Source organism: Electrophorus electricus, chromosome 13, assembly GCF_041902795.1.
Source record: "Electrophorus electricus isolate QZ-2024a chromosome 13, ASM4190279v1, whole genome shotgun sequence".
Taxonomy (NCBI): domain Eukaryota; kingdom Metazoa; phylum Chordata; class Actinopteri; order Gymnotiformes; family Gymnotidae; genus Electrophorus; species Electrophorus electricus.
The window spans coordinates 8,993,380-9,010,057 of record NC_137509.1 but is presented as its reverse complement, the minus strand read 5'-3'; the positions used below and the strand labels follow the sequence as shown (position 1 = coordinate 9,010,057).

Below are 16,678 nucleotides of genomic sequence, written 5' to 3'. Positions count from 1 at the left end.
CTGCGCGTTGTCAGTCGTCCATCTGAGAGCACATGGAGCAGGTATGCTGGTTTACTGCAGGGCTAAGTGTATGGACTACAGCTTTAGTGGTTGGGTGGCCAGTGGGGTGGGGTGTGATATCAGATATAACTGCCATGGCACAGACAGAGTATCAGGAAGCCCAGCACTGGAGAAGGCTACAGGCAGAACCTGCAGGTAAGAGGGATGTTCACAGCCAACCCCATTCTGACAACTTTATTATCCTCGCCTAAGTGACACTTTCCATATTTTGAGGTAAAATACATTTAACGTAAAGAACAATACAGGTCAAAGTGTGTTGAGACATTACTAGATGTAATACCTTTTGGGCCATAAACTCTTATTCTGGTGCTGGGATATTTTACAGCAGTGGTAAACCATAATAAACTGGCTGCATTAATTTAGTGTGAGTGACCAACATTTGCCTTGAGTTTTTTGTTATATTAAAAAGTTTTCAAAAACACTCCAATCAGACTTAATTCCATTAGTAAATAAGGGCTACATAGAGCTGGTGATTGCAGGTAGGCCTGTATGTCAGTTTTGAGGCCAGCAGAACTGGCTCGTGTTGTGTTTTTGTTTTTAAACCTTTCAGTTAAAACACTGACTGGTTTATGTTCCTTAGTTAGAATATCAGAATATGCAAAGCTGTTACAGTTGTAGATGGGGCTTAGATCCCCAATTTCTCGTCAGCTATGAAATGGAACATAACTGATAGATATTATTACATATAAACATGAATACAACAAGTTATTTTCCTCCCATGTGCACAACTGATTGCTGTGGTAATACTTGCTGTTTTATAGTGGGCAGGACAGAGACTTGCTCAGTTTTCACTCAGACTTCACAACATGCTTTAATAAGCCCTGATTCTGGCTCTGCCCAAGCAGGGATAGGCAAGTGTTATCAGCAAAGACCTGGTACCAACAGAACACATTTATTATTTACCACTAGGTCTAGCCAGGCGTGCCTGATAACTAGAGGGCAGGGTTTGGTTTGTCTCCCTGCATGTGCTCCAGCTGTGGTGCATGGAAGACCTGCAGCCTTGCTGGCGCTGTGTAAATAATACCCCTTTCCTTAAGTCTGCTTACTTCAGGGGACCGGGTGGGTACAGGTGTGGATACTTAGGGCCGACGGTGGGGATTAGGTACGCATGCCTGCAGAGAGTGCTGGCGGAAGGTCCATTATAGCATTCTAATTCAGAACAGCTTGATATATTCTAAGAGACCATGAGTTCAGAATGTTTATCTGGTGTTTACTGTACTACTGTATACTTCAACTGCACCACAATACATCATATTACATAAAGGTTTATTAAATGTATTTTATATTATTATTTTTTATAAAGCATGCATTCAGATTCCACATAAAAAAAAAAATTTTTTAAAGGTGTATTTTGACAACTAGTGTGTAGGAAACAGAGACCTAATTTTCTATTCAGAAAATACACATTCTTACTGATTTCTGATTTATCAAATCAAGCCAGTCAATGCACTGTGAACAGGCAGATCACAAACTACATATCCTATGGTCCTAAAGCTAACTCATTCTACTTGGTGTACAGGCTCAATAATATATTGGCAGGGGAGAATTCAGGTTTTTTTTTTTTTGGGGGGGGGGGGGGGGGGGTACGACCAGCTACTATCTGAATAGCATAATCTGGAGAAACAACATCTTTTTTTATCATTTAAGACCAACAACTATACATGTTGACAACAGAGATTTTCCCGACTGGAAATGGTTAGGGGAAGTGAATGAGTTTTATTTTTACTAAACTGCCGTTTTGCCAGAGATTTATTACCAAAACAGGAAGCGCTATTGCCAGTGCCTTGAAACTGTGTCACCATTTCTGATTCACAACCTGAGTTGGTCTGCCTTTGTCCTGATCATGACTCGGGAAATGCGTGGCTGAAGAACACACTGGCAGTAGTGAGGTAGTCCAGTTGGAGGGTGGCACCTGCATTCTGGGCCCCTAGCTTGGCACCACCTAACGCAGACGACTGGCGTAAGGTGAGAAGGCTATACTTCTTGAAGTGGCTGTACTCAGACCTGTTTACTTCAGACAGAACCTGCGTGAAACCTGCACAACAAAGAAACCACAAATATGCCACTATATTCTGTTAACCTGGAGGTGACCTCCAAATATCTGACTTTCAAAAGCCTGTCTCTCTTCTGTGGTTGCACTCGACAGTTTAGTTAAGCCCCTTGTTTGGTGCTGTAGCCAAAGTGCAAAAAAATTGTCACAAATAAAAAAGATGAAGTAGCCAGTGCTGTTATGTGAAATTTGTGAGTTTTTTTGGACAACTCACCATCCTTCATCAGCTCCCAGCTCCCCCATACAGATCCAACACACAGGATAGGCAACCCCAAGTAACCTGAGAACAGCTCCTGGACCACAGACAATGACACAGGAGGACTGAGTCGGGGTAGGAGCAGGTGGCAAGCTCATGTACACAACGTTTTCTCTGTGACCCAAGTGGGCATCAGCTCTGACCTGTTGTGCTGTGGGCAGCACTGCTACAACATGTTGTGCCAGAACTTTACCAGCCTGGGTAAACACATACCGACAGAGGGCATCACCTGCAGTGGCTCCTAAATCAGAAAGATGCATATGCAGACAGCAGTAACATGTTACTAAGCAATATAATATTAAACTAAATTCTGCTCATCGCCCTCCTTATAGTACCTTCAGCAAGTTTTCTACAGAACCCAGCAAAGTGTGATTTCTGGAAATTTCTGTACAGATGTGGGAGCATACCCATCAGATCTGACACCTTGAGGTGAGTGTAAATAGAAACAAAGACATTTTAATATAAATAACAACTTGAGGCACACCAACTAAAACAGCTCAAGCCAATCAATCACAAACCTGGAAGTAGTCTTCCATGGCCTTTATGACATGGGTGATATCATAGGCAGGTCTCACTAGATTATCTTTGGCATCAAACACTGTTTTTACAGCCAGATGAGCAATCCAAAATGCTAGAACATGTGCAAGAATTTGGGAAAGAATTAGGAAACTTCTGCAGACAATGATGATACTATGAGAAGGTGCAGTAGTGATGGTTACCTGACCCTTCATCTCCCATCATGTGACCCCATCCCCCACAGCCCACCTGAGTGCCATCAGGATTCACCAGCTTACAGTTAGAGCCAGTGCCTGATATCACCACCACACCACCTGAAGAGACGGAAGAGCTATACGTTCCTCATCTTGCCAGGTCACTTTGTGATGGTCCTCTATTTTTGAGGAAAAAAAGTTCACTGCTTCTCCTAACGTGTGTGCAAAACAAATTGCGATGTACTGCTTCTGCGTTTAAATGTCAGCACTTCTAACTCGTACACTACCATGGTCACTGGCGGTTGCCATTGCGCCGATCGCGTCTGTGGAAACGTAATAACTCTGGCTTAGTTCGGGGAACTTTTCCGCCATCTTATCAATCAGCATCTGAATAGCAGCCTTCTGCTCCCCGCCACTCAGCGACATGCCCTAGGAACCGACACATGTACACGACGTAGCGCAAGACTCATTCCCAAATCAAGACCGCTAGTCAGTCTATTGGTTCAGTAGAGGTACACGGTATTTACTAAAATACCATAAGTAGACAACTAGTGATGCTTTGGCCAAGTACATATAGTGTCCAGAGCAGACTCACCAGTGAATGAATAGGTGTATCCGGGTCCAAACCTGCACTGATCTTTGCTTTCTTGATCATATCGTTAATTACCTCGATACATTTCTCAACGCCAACCAACTACACAACAGAACAGAATAAGAAATTTGCCGAAACTTTGAAACACAGTCACACTAACAAACACTATCCAGCAGGCTTCATGTTCTCACCCAGTGGTTGGTGCAGGGGCCATCGGTCTCTGCGAGGATCTCCCCTGTAGCGGACACCAGCAAGGCTTTGGAGTGAGTGCCACCCCTACGAGTTAAGGCCAAATCATTAGCTAACTATACGACGATACCAGAAACTACTCGTGTACAGCCTATAATAAATCCTAGCGAGCTAGCCTAGCTAGCGAGTTAGCCGAGATTCACTGTTTTCCTTATAGTCACGTACAAATATTACGGACACTCACTTTAGCCAACGTATAAATGAAAGACATACTATCCTACTATTTTTCACTATACGTTAATTCACACAAAATTCAAAAGCCGTGAAGAACTTTTTTTTTTTTCTTTTACAAAACTCACCCTTCTACACCCCCGTAAACCGCACTCATGTCTACCGCTTCCTGTGTCTGTCACGTGACAGGGCAGTGAGGCGATTAAATAGGTTTCAACCAATCAGCTCAAGGCTGTGCGATAATAAACGCAGACTTTGCAATATTGCTTGACTACATCAAAGTTCATAAATTCAACTTTATGGTCCTTTCAGTGTTTACCACTATTACAGCCAAATAAATGTATCTACACGCATTAACGTAACTTTTTAAGTTTCTTGCACATCGCAGATGAAAATTAAATAGGTCTTCAAAAAAGACGTCGCCCCCAAGTCAACGATGCAACAGAAACCAGTGCACTCCAATCATCCATCTTTATACAGCCGTCTGCTGGCTAATAATCTTAACAGAATCCCGGCGAGGAGACCCGTGTAAGATTAGAATGGAAAACTGAGTTACCACCCCAAGGATTTTTTACATTACCACAAAGACCTCCACCTTGTATTCCATACAGATGCAAGACACAAAAGAAAATTTGTTTGTTTGTTTTTGATAATCATTCTGTGAGAAGGTCTTTTTAAGATAATGTCCAAAAGGTCCAGCAGATGGCGGTATGCATCTTTCAGTTCAACAAGAGGTTGACGTTAGTTGGCCCACCGTCACCAGAGCTAGTGAATGAAGATATGTTATTGCCTTAACACTAAACGTAAAAAATCTACAAAGGATCAGTGTCTTCCTTAGTATAGGTTTAAAAAATCTCAAAAAATATGATTGTTAATATTTTGTTAGTATAGTTATTGAGGGTTTTAATCATTATAGCGATAATAGCGAAGTGTTACATTTGATTTTAAAGTATTTTGCCCATAACCATTGACGGGTTTAGTTCACACTGATGGAACTTACTGTGGCTAAAACATTATAGTGAGATACGTTTTAGGAGAAAGGACTTTGTGGCCTCGGGGAAGTTTTTTTATTCCCCTACCTGAGGACTTTTGCTTCAATTAGTTTCAAGGTAGCACTGCAGGAACTTCTAAAGGCTTAACGTGATGGTTCCCTACCACCCACTCTGGGCCTGAACTACCAAACCCACTGTCTTTCATAAATGGAGAATCTTTCTCCGTCAGCATAATACTACACGTCTTTCAGTATGCACATTCAAAACCACACACACACACACACACACACACACACACACACACAGAGAGAGAGAGAGAGAGAGAGAGAGAGAGAGAGAGAGAGAGAGAGAGAGAGAGAGAGAGGGGGAATCTTAAGATCTCAGAATTGTAATTATGCAATGTGGTATTTTTTTCCAACCCCCCCGGATGAGGTTGATCATGCATTATATGAATTCTTGTAATCTCAGTTTTGAGTATTAAGGGAGAGGGACTGTATAATAGGCCCCGCTTATTTTTTATTTTTTTGCTGTTATTCAACATTCTGCTAACAATCTTCTAGTGAGGTGCATTAATCTGACTGTTCGTAGATGGTATTTGCCGTAAGACAACATGTTTTGAAAAATACCAAGATTAAACAATGTCCTACAATACGTACACTGATCACAGTAAGTCTCCAGAAAGGACGAAACCTATCCGATTCCGTTGCAGCTATCATTAGATTTTGCACAGGCATATACATCAGTTTACTTTTTGACCATTTGAGTGCACACACCAGACGCCAGTTGTTATTGTTGTTGTTGGGTTTTTTTTTAAAGCGAAGCATTAGGTGAATTGAAGTACAGAAAGAAAAAAAGTCAGAAGCGGGTGGGGGATTAGCAGGGTAACCTCATGATACATGCTCCCTGCTCTTGCGCTTCCTCAATCGCGAGGGAGAGGCGAACGCGAGGCGCGGACCCTGCCGCGCGCAGCACGGAGGACTTTTAGGCGTTGAATGTCGGCGGTGAGCTAGCAGCGTCTGCTTCTGAGTGGACCGGGCAGTCATTTACTTTTTAATACGGTTTAAAAGAAGTCCCTGCGATGAACTTGTGAGAACTGGCGAGCGGAAGTTTGTGCAGTACGTAGGCTGAGAAAGAGATTTGCTTGTTGACAAATTCTGTTTACTGTAAAGGAAGAGCAATTAAAATGGACACTCATGTCAAAGAGGGACAACTTTATGTCCAGCACCAGAAGTTTGGAAAGGTAAGATGGTTTGTTGTAGCTTCACGCCTCACAGTACAGTATTGTAAAATACAGTATTGTAGCGTTATTTTGGTAGCTCATAATATCAACACTGAAATTAGCTGTCTACCACAGCAAACGAGCAAGTGATAGGTTACCATTATATGATGTTTATTTGTTTTTTTTCTGTGCAATTCCACTCTTTCTAAAAATATTTAAAAGAATGGATGGATGGTCTGTCTAACAAATGTTCGAGCGAGTTCTTGTTGATAATGAAATGCTTTAAAGGGACTGAGCATAAACGAATTGGGTTTAGCTCTCTTCTTCTCTTTCATGTGACAGGAGTTGATCATGAATGAATATCCCAGTTAGACACCTTGTGTGCACACACACTGCAATACTTCTACAGAAATGTCTACAACTGGACACAGCGTTCACGAGTTGTTTACTCACTGATATTTATTAAGTTATAGAACTAGTCCATAGACTGTATTCCGTAGAAACACGTGTTTGTTTGTTTTTTCATCATGCTGCTATTTACACTCTCTTTTACACAAAACGTTACATGTGATGGAAAATGTGGCAGCATGTTTTTATAGAGGGCCTAACCACAAGAGTAAAAAAAAACACACCCTTAAATCCAGTACAAGATGAACCATTTCAAACTTGTGTTTTTATCATTGTTTTATTGAAACTAATCATGTTACTTATCACTTTTGAAATAGAATCTTGCTTCTTACATTGTAGCCAGAGACTCTAGAGGGGTGTAGTAAGGTCAGTCTACCCTGCTTAGAAGTATTTGCTTAGCTTCCTTAATGGGACCTTGTGAAACCGCTCTCCCTGTTTGGTTTAGCAAAGGTATGAGCAAACTTTAATATGGCTGCATCCTAAAGTAATAATCGGTACCCCCCCTCCACTGTTGTGGAGAGCAGCCAGTGGAACCAGGAGCCTAGTGGCCAGTAAGGCCAACTCATTTACAGGTGCTGATACAAAACAAAGAGCAAGCTCAGGCAGTATCACTGAGAAAATACTCCCTATTGTCAGGGAAAAAAAAGGTGAACTTACAATGGTAAAGTACAAAGACTTGTATTTAACCAAGAAACCTCACTTGGTTAATGCTGTTACATTTGAACATGAGTATCTAGCCAGGCAGTACTGAGATGAAATCTCTTCTCCCAATATATGCTGCTACCAGATCTAAGGTGACCCAGAAGTATGTTTGTATGCATAGACATTTAGAGATGAGGAAGTTGACATTGCTAACTTGTGTGTGAAAATGTAAACAACTGAGTCCTCATGTTTTGTGTTGCTATTTTTATTGTTATTAATATTTCAGAATGTGAGAGGGTTTGGGTAGGATTTTTGGAGGTATGTGTTTTGGTAGTGTTTTACTGTGTCCTTATGATATATCTCAACAGTACTCAACAATATAGTGTATAATTATAGTACATAAACTTCTTGGTCTTCAGAATGACTTAAAATTGATGGACTATTGTTTTTTTAAAGGTGTTTTTCATTTAATCTTGGCTGGGGTGCAAATGGAAATTGCCTTTGACATTTGACTTTTAACCTTTAGATAGCCCTTTAACCTTTAACACAGCCCATGTCTGTGTGGGTTTATATGAGAGAAGCATGAAGACATGACAAACTGTTTCTTCACTTGAGATTCATATATGTGTAATGTGGAGTCATGCGGGATAATGACTTAGGCTCTGTGTCTTCTACTTAGATAGTAAGAATCTCAACTATGGCAGCGCAGAGCATAATGGATTTGAAGGTACTGTCAAATGGGGCAGGAGTGTACTGCAGTCACAAAGTTGTGCCATTTCATTATTTTCTTTGATTAAAAAGGTTTTACTAGAGACATTACCTTGCATTCAGGATTGTGTGTGTGTCTGTGACCCCTTCACTGTTTGCAGACTCTGACCATGTCCCATTACCATAACATGTTTTACTTTGTTTTTATATGCACAGGCATGTTCACAGTCTAATGCATAACACACACACTGACACACATTTAATACGCTGAGGTGAAGAACTGACACCAAGCTGTGCTATAACAGAATGTGCTATATTTCCACTTGAGTAGTACTGTCTATATTTTAGTCACACGCAGCTCTGAACACACACCAAGGCACCTACAACTATGAGACTTATGCGCTAAATATAAAACATTAATTGAGGAATCTCCGAATGTTTGTTGATGAGCTTGGAAATGTTTTTTAAAAGTATATTTTACTATTCTTTTCAATTTCTTATTTGTTTTGATTCAAACCATACACATATGCCTGTTTACATTTGGAAACCAACATGTTTAGAATCATTTTAACAGTCATTTTCCGTTAACATGATTGAAAACATTGAAAATAGTTCCTATTAAAGATTGTTCATATTTTATCAGAAAGCAGCACCTTGGCAAGGACTAAACCCCCTTCACTTTTGGGACTTAATATTGTTGTGTAGACACACAACATGGTAATGCCATGGTAATATCTTTCTTTGGTGGTTGGTTAATGTTTCATATATGAAAATGTTAATGAAGTAGTGGACATCACTGTCAAAGAGGAGCCTTTAGTACTCATCATAACACTGTCTAATGTAGCTACACATTAATCCGAGAAAACATCGATGGATTAAGTCGGTTAAAAAACATCCATGATGCAGTGCATGTGTTATGTACACTTACTACAGGTGTTTAAATGTAAATTCAATGTAAATTTGATATAGATATTTTCTTGTTTTGGATTGTTACAAAAGGTGTGTTTATGATGGGATGTATTTTATGCTTTTATTATTATTTATCCATCAATTGTCTACTTATTTATTTTACGGTTATTATTATGCATGCTCTTTGCAGGCTTAAACTCTGAGTGAACAGTCTAAAGTATGTGGGGGGGAAAGTGTGTGTGTGTGTGTGTGTGTGTGTGTGTGTGTGTGTGTGTGTCATACCAGCACGTCTGATAAAACAGGGATGCAGATTTGAGGAAGTCATTCTCTTTTTACTTATTTACATAAGTTCCATCCTGTGTAATATATTTCTCAAACAGACTTACCTTATATGGAGTTGGTTACTGTGGTTACATGAATCTATAGTCAATGTTAATTATAGTATTTGGAATAATATGTGTTGGTTAGACTAATGTTTTAGGTTTTGTTTAAGTCTTTAAGCAGGTTTTTGTGCCTTTGTACTGGACTGTATTGTACATTGTACTTCATATGTTCGGGTTAGTAATGGGCCCACACAATTGTGTTTGTGCAAAAGCTCAGAGCAGATTTTAAATTTTACTTATGTATTAGCCTCACATCTAGTTTCCCAAGAAGGTCTTTGCAGCCAGAATTTTATAGCACATACTGTAGTGTAGAGCATCACTTTGAACATAAACACCGTGGGGCTTTTGGGAACAGACTCTCAAATTAGTTTTTCAGATGGAACATTCATACTGTACACCTGCAGTGTGTTGGAGGAAGCAAAGAACACTGGGTAATCCCACACATTTCCTTTTTGCCATATTAACAGATGTATACGTAGCCCACATTTGTGTTTAATGATGGAGTTGCATCACTCTTAATTTCCTTTCATTCATTTCATTAGGAGGGTCAACATTTTAACATTTGCTGACAGGATTTTTGCAGACATTTTTTTTCCTGTTTGACTGTCCAGTTTGAGCAGGATGGCTTTACCTCTAGCTCTTTTCTAAAATCTTCCCATGCTCTGCTCTCTTTACTGGTGACGTCCATGTGTAGTTTGTTTCTGAGTGTTCAGTGCTGTCATTCAATGGGATACTTTCTGTGGCATTGGGACTCTCAGAATTCCAGAACAGTGACTTAATGTTGTACTGGAATAGCAGAAATGAAGTCACAGGAAGTGCGTACTGGTAAAACGTGGCCTGGTGAGGCAGCCAGACGTCTGGATGTTCTAATAACACTCTCTTTCTCCAGGCCAAACGGTGGCCTGTCTATATGAATTGTCTTTATGTATAACATTACAGTACGTTTTGTACATTTTACATTAGAACTTGATTCTGATGTTTACACTGACTCTGCACTAAGTGTTTATTGTTTTAATGTATTGTTTTTAAATTGTATTCCCATTCTTCATACTCAGGAGTATTTAGAGTATCTACATTGAACATAGCTAAGGCCCTGGGAGACCTTCTAAGCTTTCTCATCTTGTTTCAAGCTAAGCTTTATCAAATAATTCTAGAGTACCACCATCTCTTTATCTTCCAAATCTGTTTTTAGAAATGGAAGAAGAACTGGTTTGTGTTGTATCCAGCGAGTCAGAATGGCATTGCACGCCTGGAGTTCTTCGACTGCAGCGGTGGAGGCACCGAGAAGCCCAGCACTAAAAAACTGGACAAAAAGATCATCCGCTTGTCAGAGTGCATCAGCATCCTCCCCGCCCTGACCGAAACCTGCCCCAAAGACAACATGGCCGCCTTCTGCGTGGAGACCAATGACAAGACACATGTGTTTGCAGCCGAAAAGCACGTCACCACTGAGTGGGTGGAGAAGATGTGTGAGATTGCCTTTCAGGTGAGACATTGTAACTTGGGCTGAGAAGAGATTAGTTATGTCACACTCACAAGGCCTACATGTTAGTGACATCAAAATAACACTGTGAAGGACTTCAGAGGTTACTAAATACATTTTTTTTCATGACCTGTCAGCATGGAGAGATAATGATGATGTTTGTTTTATCTAAGTCAAAACAACAATAACAGCAACAACAACAACTAAATTGTGATATCTGTAATAGTGAATGTAAATTTCTATTACTTGTATCTAATAAATAATTTTCATTTTATTAAGAATGTGGATAATTTTGGTATCTATTTTATGAAATTAAATAATTTAATAACCATCATTCTAAGTATTATAATGCTCTTCATTTTTTTAAATATGTGTTTGCTTACTAAATGAACTTGGGAGTGGTCAGTACATAATGGGAATTTACAAAGAGACTTTCAGCTTTTATTGAAGTTAGACCAGCAGCTGCTTTCATTGTATACTCAGCATCACATTCTTTTCTTTCCCTTTCTCTGTCTCTCTATCCCTCCCTTTCTCCCACACTTCCTTTCTCTTTCTTCTCGCCGACTCTCAGGGAAGGAGCGGTGCTCTCAATAGTACTGACTCGAATGGACAGCAAGAGCTTCAGATGGCTGAGAACCTCATCTATTATTCCAGAGAGGAAGGTAATAGAAAGTCAGAGAGAATGCATGTCACAATGTAAGATTATTCTCCTCTTCAAGTTTTCAACAAACTAATGGAAAGGGCACAACAACAAATCTGTTGAAGATTACCATGATCTCTGTGAGCCTTTATGTATTGGCAGTAGTGTGGTGTTACATAATGCACATTTGCTTTATTCACTTTAGCATGTAGAAGGTTGATTTTTCTCTGTTGCATTTATTATAGCCCTTAACCATAAAAGATCTGAGTTGGTCCTCATTGCTAGACAGAGAGAGGCCTTTTATGACCCAAGCTCCAAACAAGGGGGCTTTGTGACATCATTTCCTGTTATGTTTTGGTTGTAGCAGAGGCACTTGTTTTGGCTTTGTATGGAAATATTCTGACAGAGATCAGCCATCTATTACCTGTACCTTAATCATAACCATGCAAGTGAAAAGGCAAAACTGGCTTCACACAGTGTACTCTAGATTTTGGAGTCAGAACGGTACTTCCCCTAGTCACATGTTAGGCACACAGCCCTGGAAAAATGTGGCTGTTAATGTGTTTACACTTGACAATATAGAGAGAAGAACTGCTTCCTCACTGTGACAGATATGCTTATACATACATACACAAACATACACAGACATGCTTAGTTGCATACCATTCCTGCTATTAAGGTGGTTAAAGGTAACTAAGGGAAAAATGTTAGTAAGCAAAACAAATGGAACTTGGAGAGTAGTACAGAATCTCAGGCATTTAGCCCTTTTCTCCCTCCTTCAGGATGGCCTTTCATTGCATTCAAATGGCTGACGGAGAAAGAGAGAGAGACAAAAGTAGATTGATAGTTGTATTTCTGAAAAGTGAATGCAGCAGTCTCTCTCTCTCTCTCTTGCTCTGAATTTTCAGATGGATTATTTCTAGGGAAATGGAGGTCATGAATACTTCTGTTTTTCATAAGCTCACCGGTGACTTCCTCAGAGAGATGTGTGTCTGTGAGTGGGCACTAACATTAAGAGGCTTGTGACTATGCAGTCTTGACACAACTACCCATATCCTCCCTCCCAGTCTTCCAGTTCAGGGTCCTGTTTTTAAAGTAACACCATCTCACTGTGGCTGCATTAATTGCTGGTTTAACATTTATTTTTTCACTGGCCTGGGAAGATTTTATGAGGTTCTCTAAAGTGAAAACTGAAAGAATTGTGACTATCAGCAGGTCCTGATAATCTTAGCAAGCGCCCTGTGTGGTGGACCATCCCATTGGCCAAACTATCAAATTAACATCCTTGTTGTACATGGAACATACTGTGGCTTGTTGGTCAAACCAAAAGGCCTCGGTATTGGTCAACATCCTGTGAGCATTCGAATGTGAAATGTGAAGACTTAACCTCTGTGTTGAAGTTAACTGAAATTCTCACTTTATCAAACTTCACGTATGAACTACCAAAACTGCTCTTTTTCCTAATTTCTGTTATTTTTATTTATTTATATTGAATTAATTTTGTTAGGTAGAATGTGTTGTTTTACAAATTACATCTTGTACTTGTTGTTACTCCTATATGAATAACTATCAAGGATTTGAGGCCTCTTAAATGTAATATCAGAATATCTAACCTGTATGTTCTCTAATGTACTGCCTCTGTCTTGTACTTTACAGTGAATGAATTCTGGGTGAGTGTCCAAAGAACAGAAGCATCTGAACGTTGTGGTCTGTTGGGCAATTACTGGCTTAAAGCAGACAGAGAGAGTCTGATACTGAAGGAGCCTAAGACTAAAAGGAACTTACTAGTGTGGCCATACAAACTCTTACGTCGCTATGGCAGAGATCGAGTGAGTACAATTCCACCATAAATTTTACCATCTTCAGCAATATATGTGAAAATGTAGATTTATTTTGTGAACCAAAGATGACAAGCTACATTAGATTATCTCTTACACTGCTTTCTTCGTTTTCACACTGTCTTTACATAATTTTTCAAATGACCGATGCCAACACTTTATGATATGTGATAACACACACACACACACACACACACACACACACACACACACAGTGTCTGCCTAAAATAATCTGATGGTCATTCTCACATTGTATTGTTGGTGACAGCAAACTTACACTTTAAGCAGGAACTTAAGGCCATAGTTGTTTCCAACTCTGCTTCCTGTGGTTACCATAGAAATTGGTTTGGTACAGGAAGCTGGTCTTCCTCTCTCCCTCCAGAGTGGGCAGGAGTCAGGGATAAGGTAGCAAGTGACTGCTGAAGCATCAAGCTTATGATCTCGATGAAGAATCTGAATAAAATGCATGTGCATGTCGTCTTATTTAAAAATATGTTCCTGATCAAATCACCTGGATATATGCTCACAGGAAATACTTTGATGCTTAGTTCAGTACCAGACAGTCGAAAATGATATCAGAAAATGGATATTATAGGTTAAAAAAGGCCCTTGAACCTCATAATCTTCATGCCACATTGTCATTGCTCTCATGACGATGCTTTGTACAGGTGATGTTCTCATTTGAGGCTGGACGACGTTGCGATTCTGGCCCAGGGAATTTTACTTTTGAGACGAAGCAGGGGAACGAGATCTTCCAGATTGTGGAGGGTGCCATCCGTGAGCAGAAGGCCCAGGCTGAGGACAGACACCAGAGTTGCCCCTCGTTTGATGGCGACTGCCCCACTCTGCAGCAGATTCGTGCTGCTATCTCTGAGGGAAGCAGCCGAGAGCCAGATGGAGACTCCGGTGGCAGTAAGCCAGGGTCTGCAGATGGTGTCATCGGTCGAAGGGAAGGTGAAGGCAAGAATTTGAAGGGGCGGAGCTTGCCAGAGCCACCGGCTCCTATTGTGAAAACACCACCCCGGTCCCCAATGCCTCGTGGACCAAAAAGTGGAACTTCACCAGAGGAACAAGTGAATCTGTACTCTGAGCCTGCTGATTCAGTTCGTCTGCCACCTAATCTTGGGGAATGTCTTTATTCTGACCCTGTAGACAGCATCAAACCCACACCAACACCCAGCCCACGGCTGCGTCCACCCGGGGATGAGGGGAGCATCCGACAACAAGGCAACAAGCCTGAGCCTTTCTATGCAGACATCTATGACCGAGTCACCCTTGACTTGATTCCAAGAACAGGACTATTGGGACTTGATGGATGGAGCAAGCGTCTTGCAGAAGGAACCCCAGCGGAGCATATCTACGATGAGCCTGAAGGAAGAGCAGGTCCTCCCCCAGGTCAGCCTGTCATCTCACTATATGATGAGGCACGACTCGAGACTCATCCCTGGAGAACCAGGGGACTTGAAGAACCTCAGAGTCATGAGATGCTTTACAATGCCAATACAGATGACTATAGCATTCCTTCCTTTAACAAAACACTTCCACCCCCAGCTGTGGGCAGACCTAAAGGTCCAAAGCCCCTCACAGCCCCTAAACCAGTTAAGGGAGTACCTCCTAGGAAAGACCCTCCTCCACTGCCCCAAGGTAAAGCTGGAGCTAACCTGAACAACAACAATAGCAGCACCACTAACTATAATGGTGGAGAAGGGATTGGAAATGGAGGAAGTGGTGGAGGAAAAGTAGGGAAGCAGGTAGAGGTTTATAGTAAAGTGTCTAGGGGCAAGCCCCCAGCCAATGCTTGGCACCCTGCTATGCAAACCCCAGATATTATATACGATAACTTGGGTGACATCTAATCCTAATCCTACACGTCGTCTAATGGCCCAAATGCATTGTGGTGGCTCATCTTTGACATATGAACGTAGTTTCAGTAGTCAGGTGAGCATACATATTCTGCAGTATGTTTGGAAAGCCTTTCATGTTGGCAAGTAGAAGATTACTTGAGTGACTGAAAAAAATGTAAGTGAGCAAGCAAAAGGGTACAGTTTCATGTCAACTATATCTGGCATCATAGATGATGTGCTGTGGTTCATGATTAATGGCACAGGAAGGTTTTTTTCCACTACGAAGGACAATAGAACTGCATGTTTTGCAGGAAATAAATGTGACTTCCAGAACGCATTACTTGTGTGTTTGGGATGTCTTGAGTAAAATATATCATAAATTTGCACTTGTTTTATCAGTTTCTCCTTCTATGTGAATCATTATGAGTCTGTGACTTGTGTTTTAGGAACTATAAAGCCTTTAAATGTCAGAAATCAAAATTGAAAGAGAAAGGAGTTTGTTTTACAATGTCTGACAATTCAACCTGGATAGAAAATGTTCATAATTATATGGGCAATCATTGCACACATTTACATTGTTTTTATATGGAGATTATAAATGTAGCAATTTACTAATCCACTGCTATGTGTGGGTAGGAGTAGGCCAAAACAGCTGTGCTGTTGGTTATATGATGGTAATTATGATTATAACAATAATAAAATGATGCATAGGAAAAACAAATCAAAAGTTTTGCCTTTTGAATTTTTAATTTTTTTTTTGAAGCTATCTTTTTCAACTTCCAGAAAAATCTGAGCTTCTTACGTCTAGTTTTGTTGTTTATCTTGCAATTCGGCGAGCAGGGCATGAAATCACCCTGAATGCTCTTTTCCTCTCTCTTATTGTCGCCTATTTACTCCTTTACTCTGCTGCCACAAATGACTGTTGAGGACTGCCAAAACAGATAAAACACTGCCTGATGCCGAGTGAATATTAACCAGCTGCATAAAATGGGGCCTTACTTCAAGCGTGGCTGAATGCTGACTAAATTAATCCACGTTGGCCTGGCTCAGTTTGAAGGTACAGGCTGTTCCATGCACTGTTTTCTCTCATTCACCCCTTTACTCTTTTCTCATCATTCTCCTTCTTCTTTGGTCTTTCCATCCACTGTCTGAAGGATTTTCTTTTCTTCCATCCTCTTGACCTTCCAGAATCTGATCACTTTTTCAATCTGCAGTTTTCTTAAACTCAAAAGCAGACAAAAAGCAGGCAGTGGTGTGTCCTTCACCATTTTATTTTCTTGGCAAAAGACTACAAAAAGATTTTGGCTCAATGTCTTTGTGGAGGGATCCAAACAACTCCCCTGGTTTTAGCCTGCACTCACTTAAAAATATGCATATCCATTTTGTTGCTTCCCCTGTATATTTTTATAGGTTATAGGTTTATTATAGTCTTTGACACCCTAATAACCCTTTGTGAGGTGATCATCTGCAACTTGTTGAAACTTTCGTGTTCTGCAGTTGCCTTTTTAGATGCTATTCCTTCAG

General features: G+C 40.5%; 2 protein-coding genes across 3 annotated transcripts; one reads left to right on the top strand and one right to left on the bottom strand.

Moving 5' to 3' along the window:
• Window positions 1–1,309: 1,309 nt before the first annotated feature.
• nagk (N-acetylglucosamine kinase) lies at window positions 1,310–4,282 on the bottom strand. Its single transcript, XM_027000552.3, has 10 exons — window positions 4,217–4,282; window positions 3,860–3,944; window positions 3,672–3,770; window positions 3,364–3,505; window positions 3,086–3,196; window positions 2,885–2,997; window positions 2,702–2,789; window positions 2,510–2,607; window positions 2,325–2,403; window positions 1,310–2,095 (listed from the first exon to the last, which is right to left on the bottom strand). The coding sequence occupies exons 1-10, from the start codon at window positions 4,243–4,245 to the stop codon at window positions 1,902–1,904; spliced, it is 1,038 nt and encodes a 345-aa protein (XP_026856353.1). The 5' UTR covers window positions 4,246–4,282; the 3' UTR covers window positions 1,310–1,901.
• Window positions 4,283–5,573: 1,291 nt separating this feature from the next.
• Window positions 5,574–15,555, top strand: dok1b (docking protein 1b). Of its 2 annotated transcripts, XM_081695167.1 has the most exons (6): window positions 5,574–6,320; window positions 8,029–8,076; window positions 10,542–10,835; window positions 11,404–11,494; window positions 13,129–13,301; window positions 13,979–15,555. In XM_081695167.1, the coding sequence occupies exons 1-6, from the start codon at window positions 6,264–6,266 to the stop codon at window positions 15,164–15,166; spliced, it is 1,851 nt and encodes a 616-aa protein (XP_081551293.1). In that variant the 5' UTR covers window positions 5,574–6,263; the 3' UTR covers window positions 15,167–15,555. The 2 variants fall into 2 exon arrangements, with proteins under 2 accessions (XP_081551293.1, XP_026856460.1); XM_027000659.3 differs by lacking the exon at window positions 8,029–8,076 and having other exon boundaries at window positions 5,584–6,320.
• Window positions 15,556–16,678: the final 1,123 nt, after the last annotated feature.

Bases quoted from the DNA above. Each gene is read 5' to 3' on its own strand.
- nagk (XM_027000552.3), bottom strand. From the start codon at position 4,245: ATGAGTGCGGTTTACGGGGGTGTAGAAGG. The intron at 3,771-3,859 runs GTGAGAACATGA...TCTGTTGTGTAG, and splicing joins GCCCCTGCACCAACCACTGG to TTGGTTGGCGTTGAGAAATG. The intron at 2,608-2,701 runs GTACTATAAGGA...TTTCTGATTTAG, and splicing joins CTGTAGAAAACTTGCTGAAG to GAGCCACTGCAGGTGATGCC.
- dok1b (XM_081695167.1), top strand. From the start codon at position 6,264: ATGGACACTCATGTCAAAGAGGGACAACTTTATGTCCAGCACCAGAAG. The intron at 8,077-10,541 runs GTACTGTCAAAT...ATCTGTTTTTAG, and splicing joins AGAGCATAATGGATTTGAAG to AAATGGAAGAAGAACTGGTT. The intron at 10,836-11,403 runs GTGAGACATTGT...GCCGACTCTCAG, and splicing joins TGTGTGAGATTGCCTTTCAG to GGAAGGAGCGGTGCTCTCAA.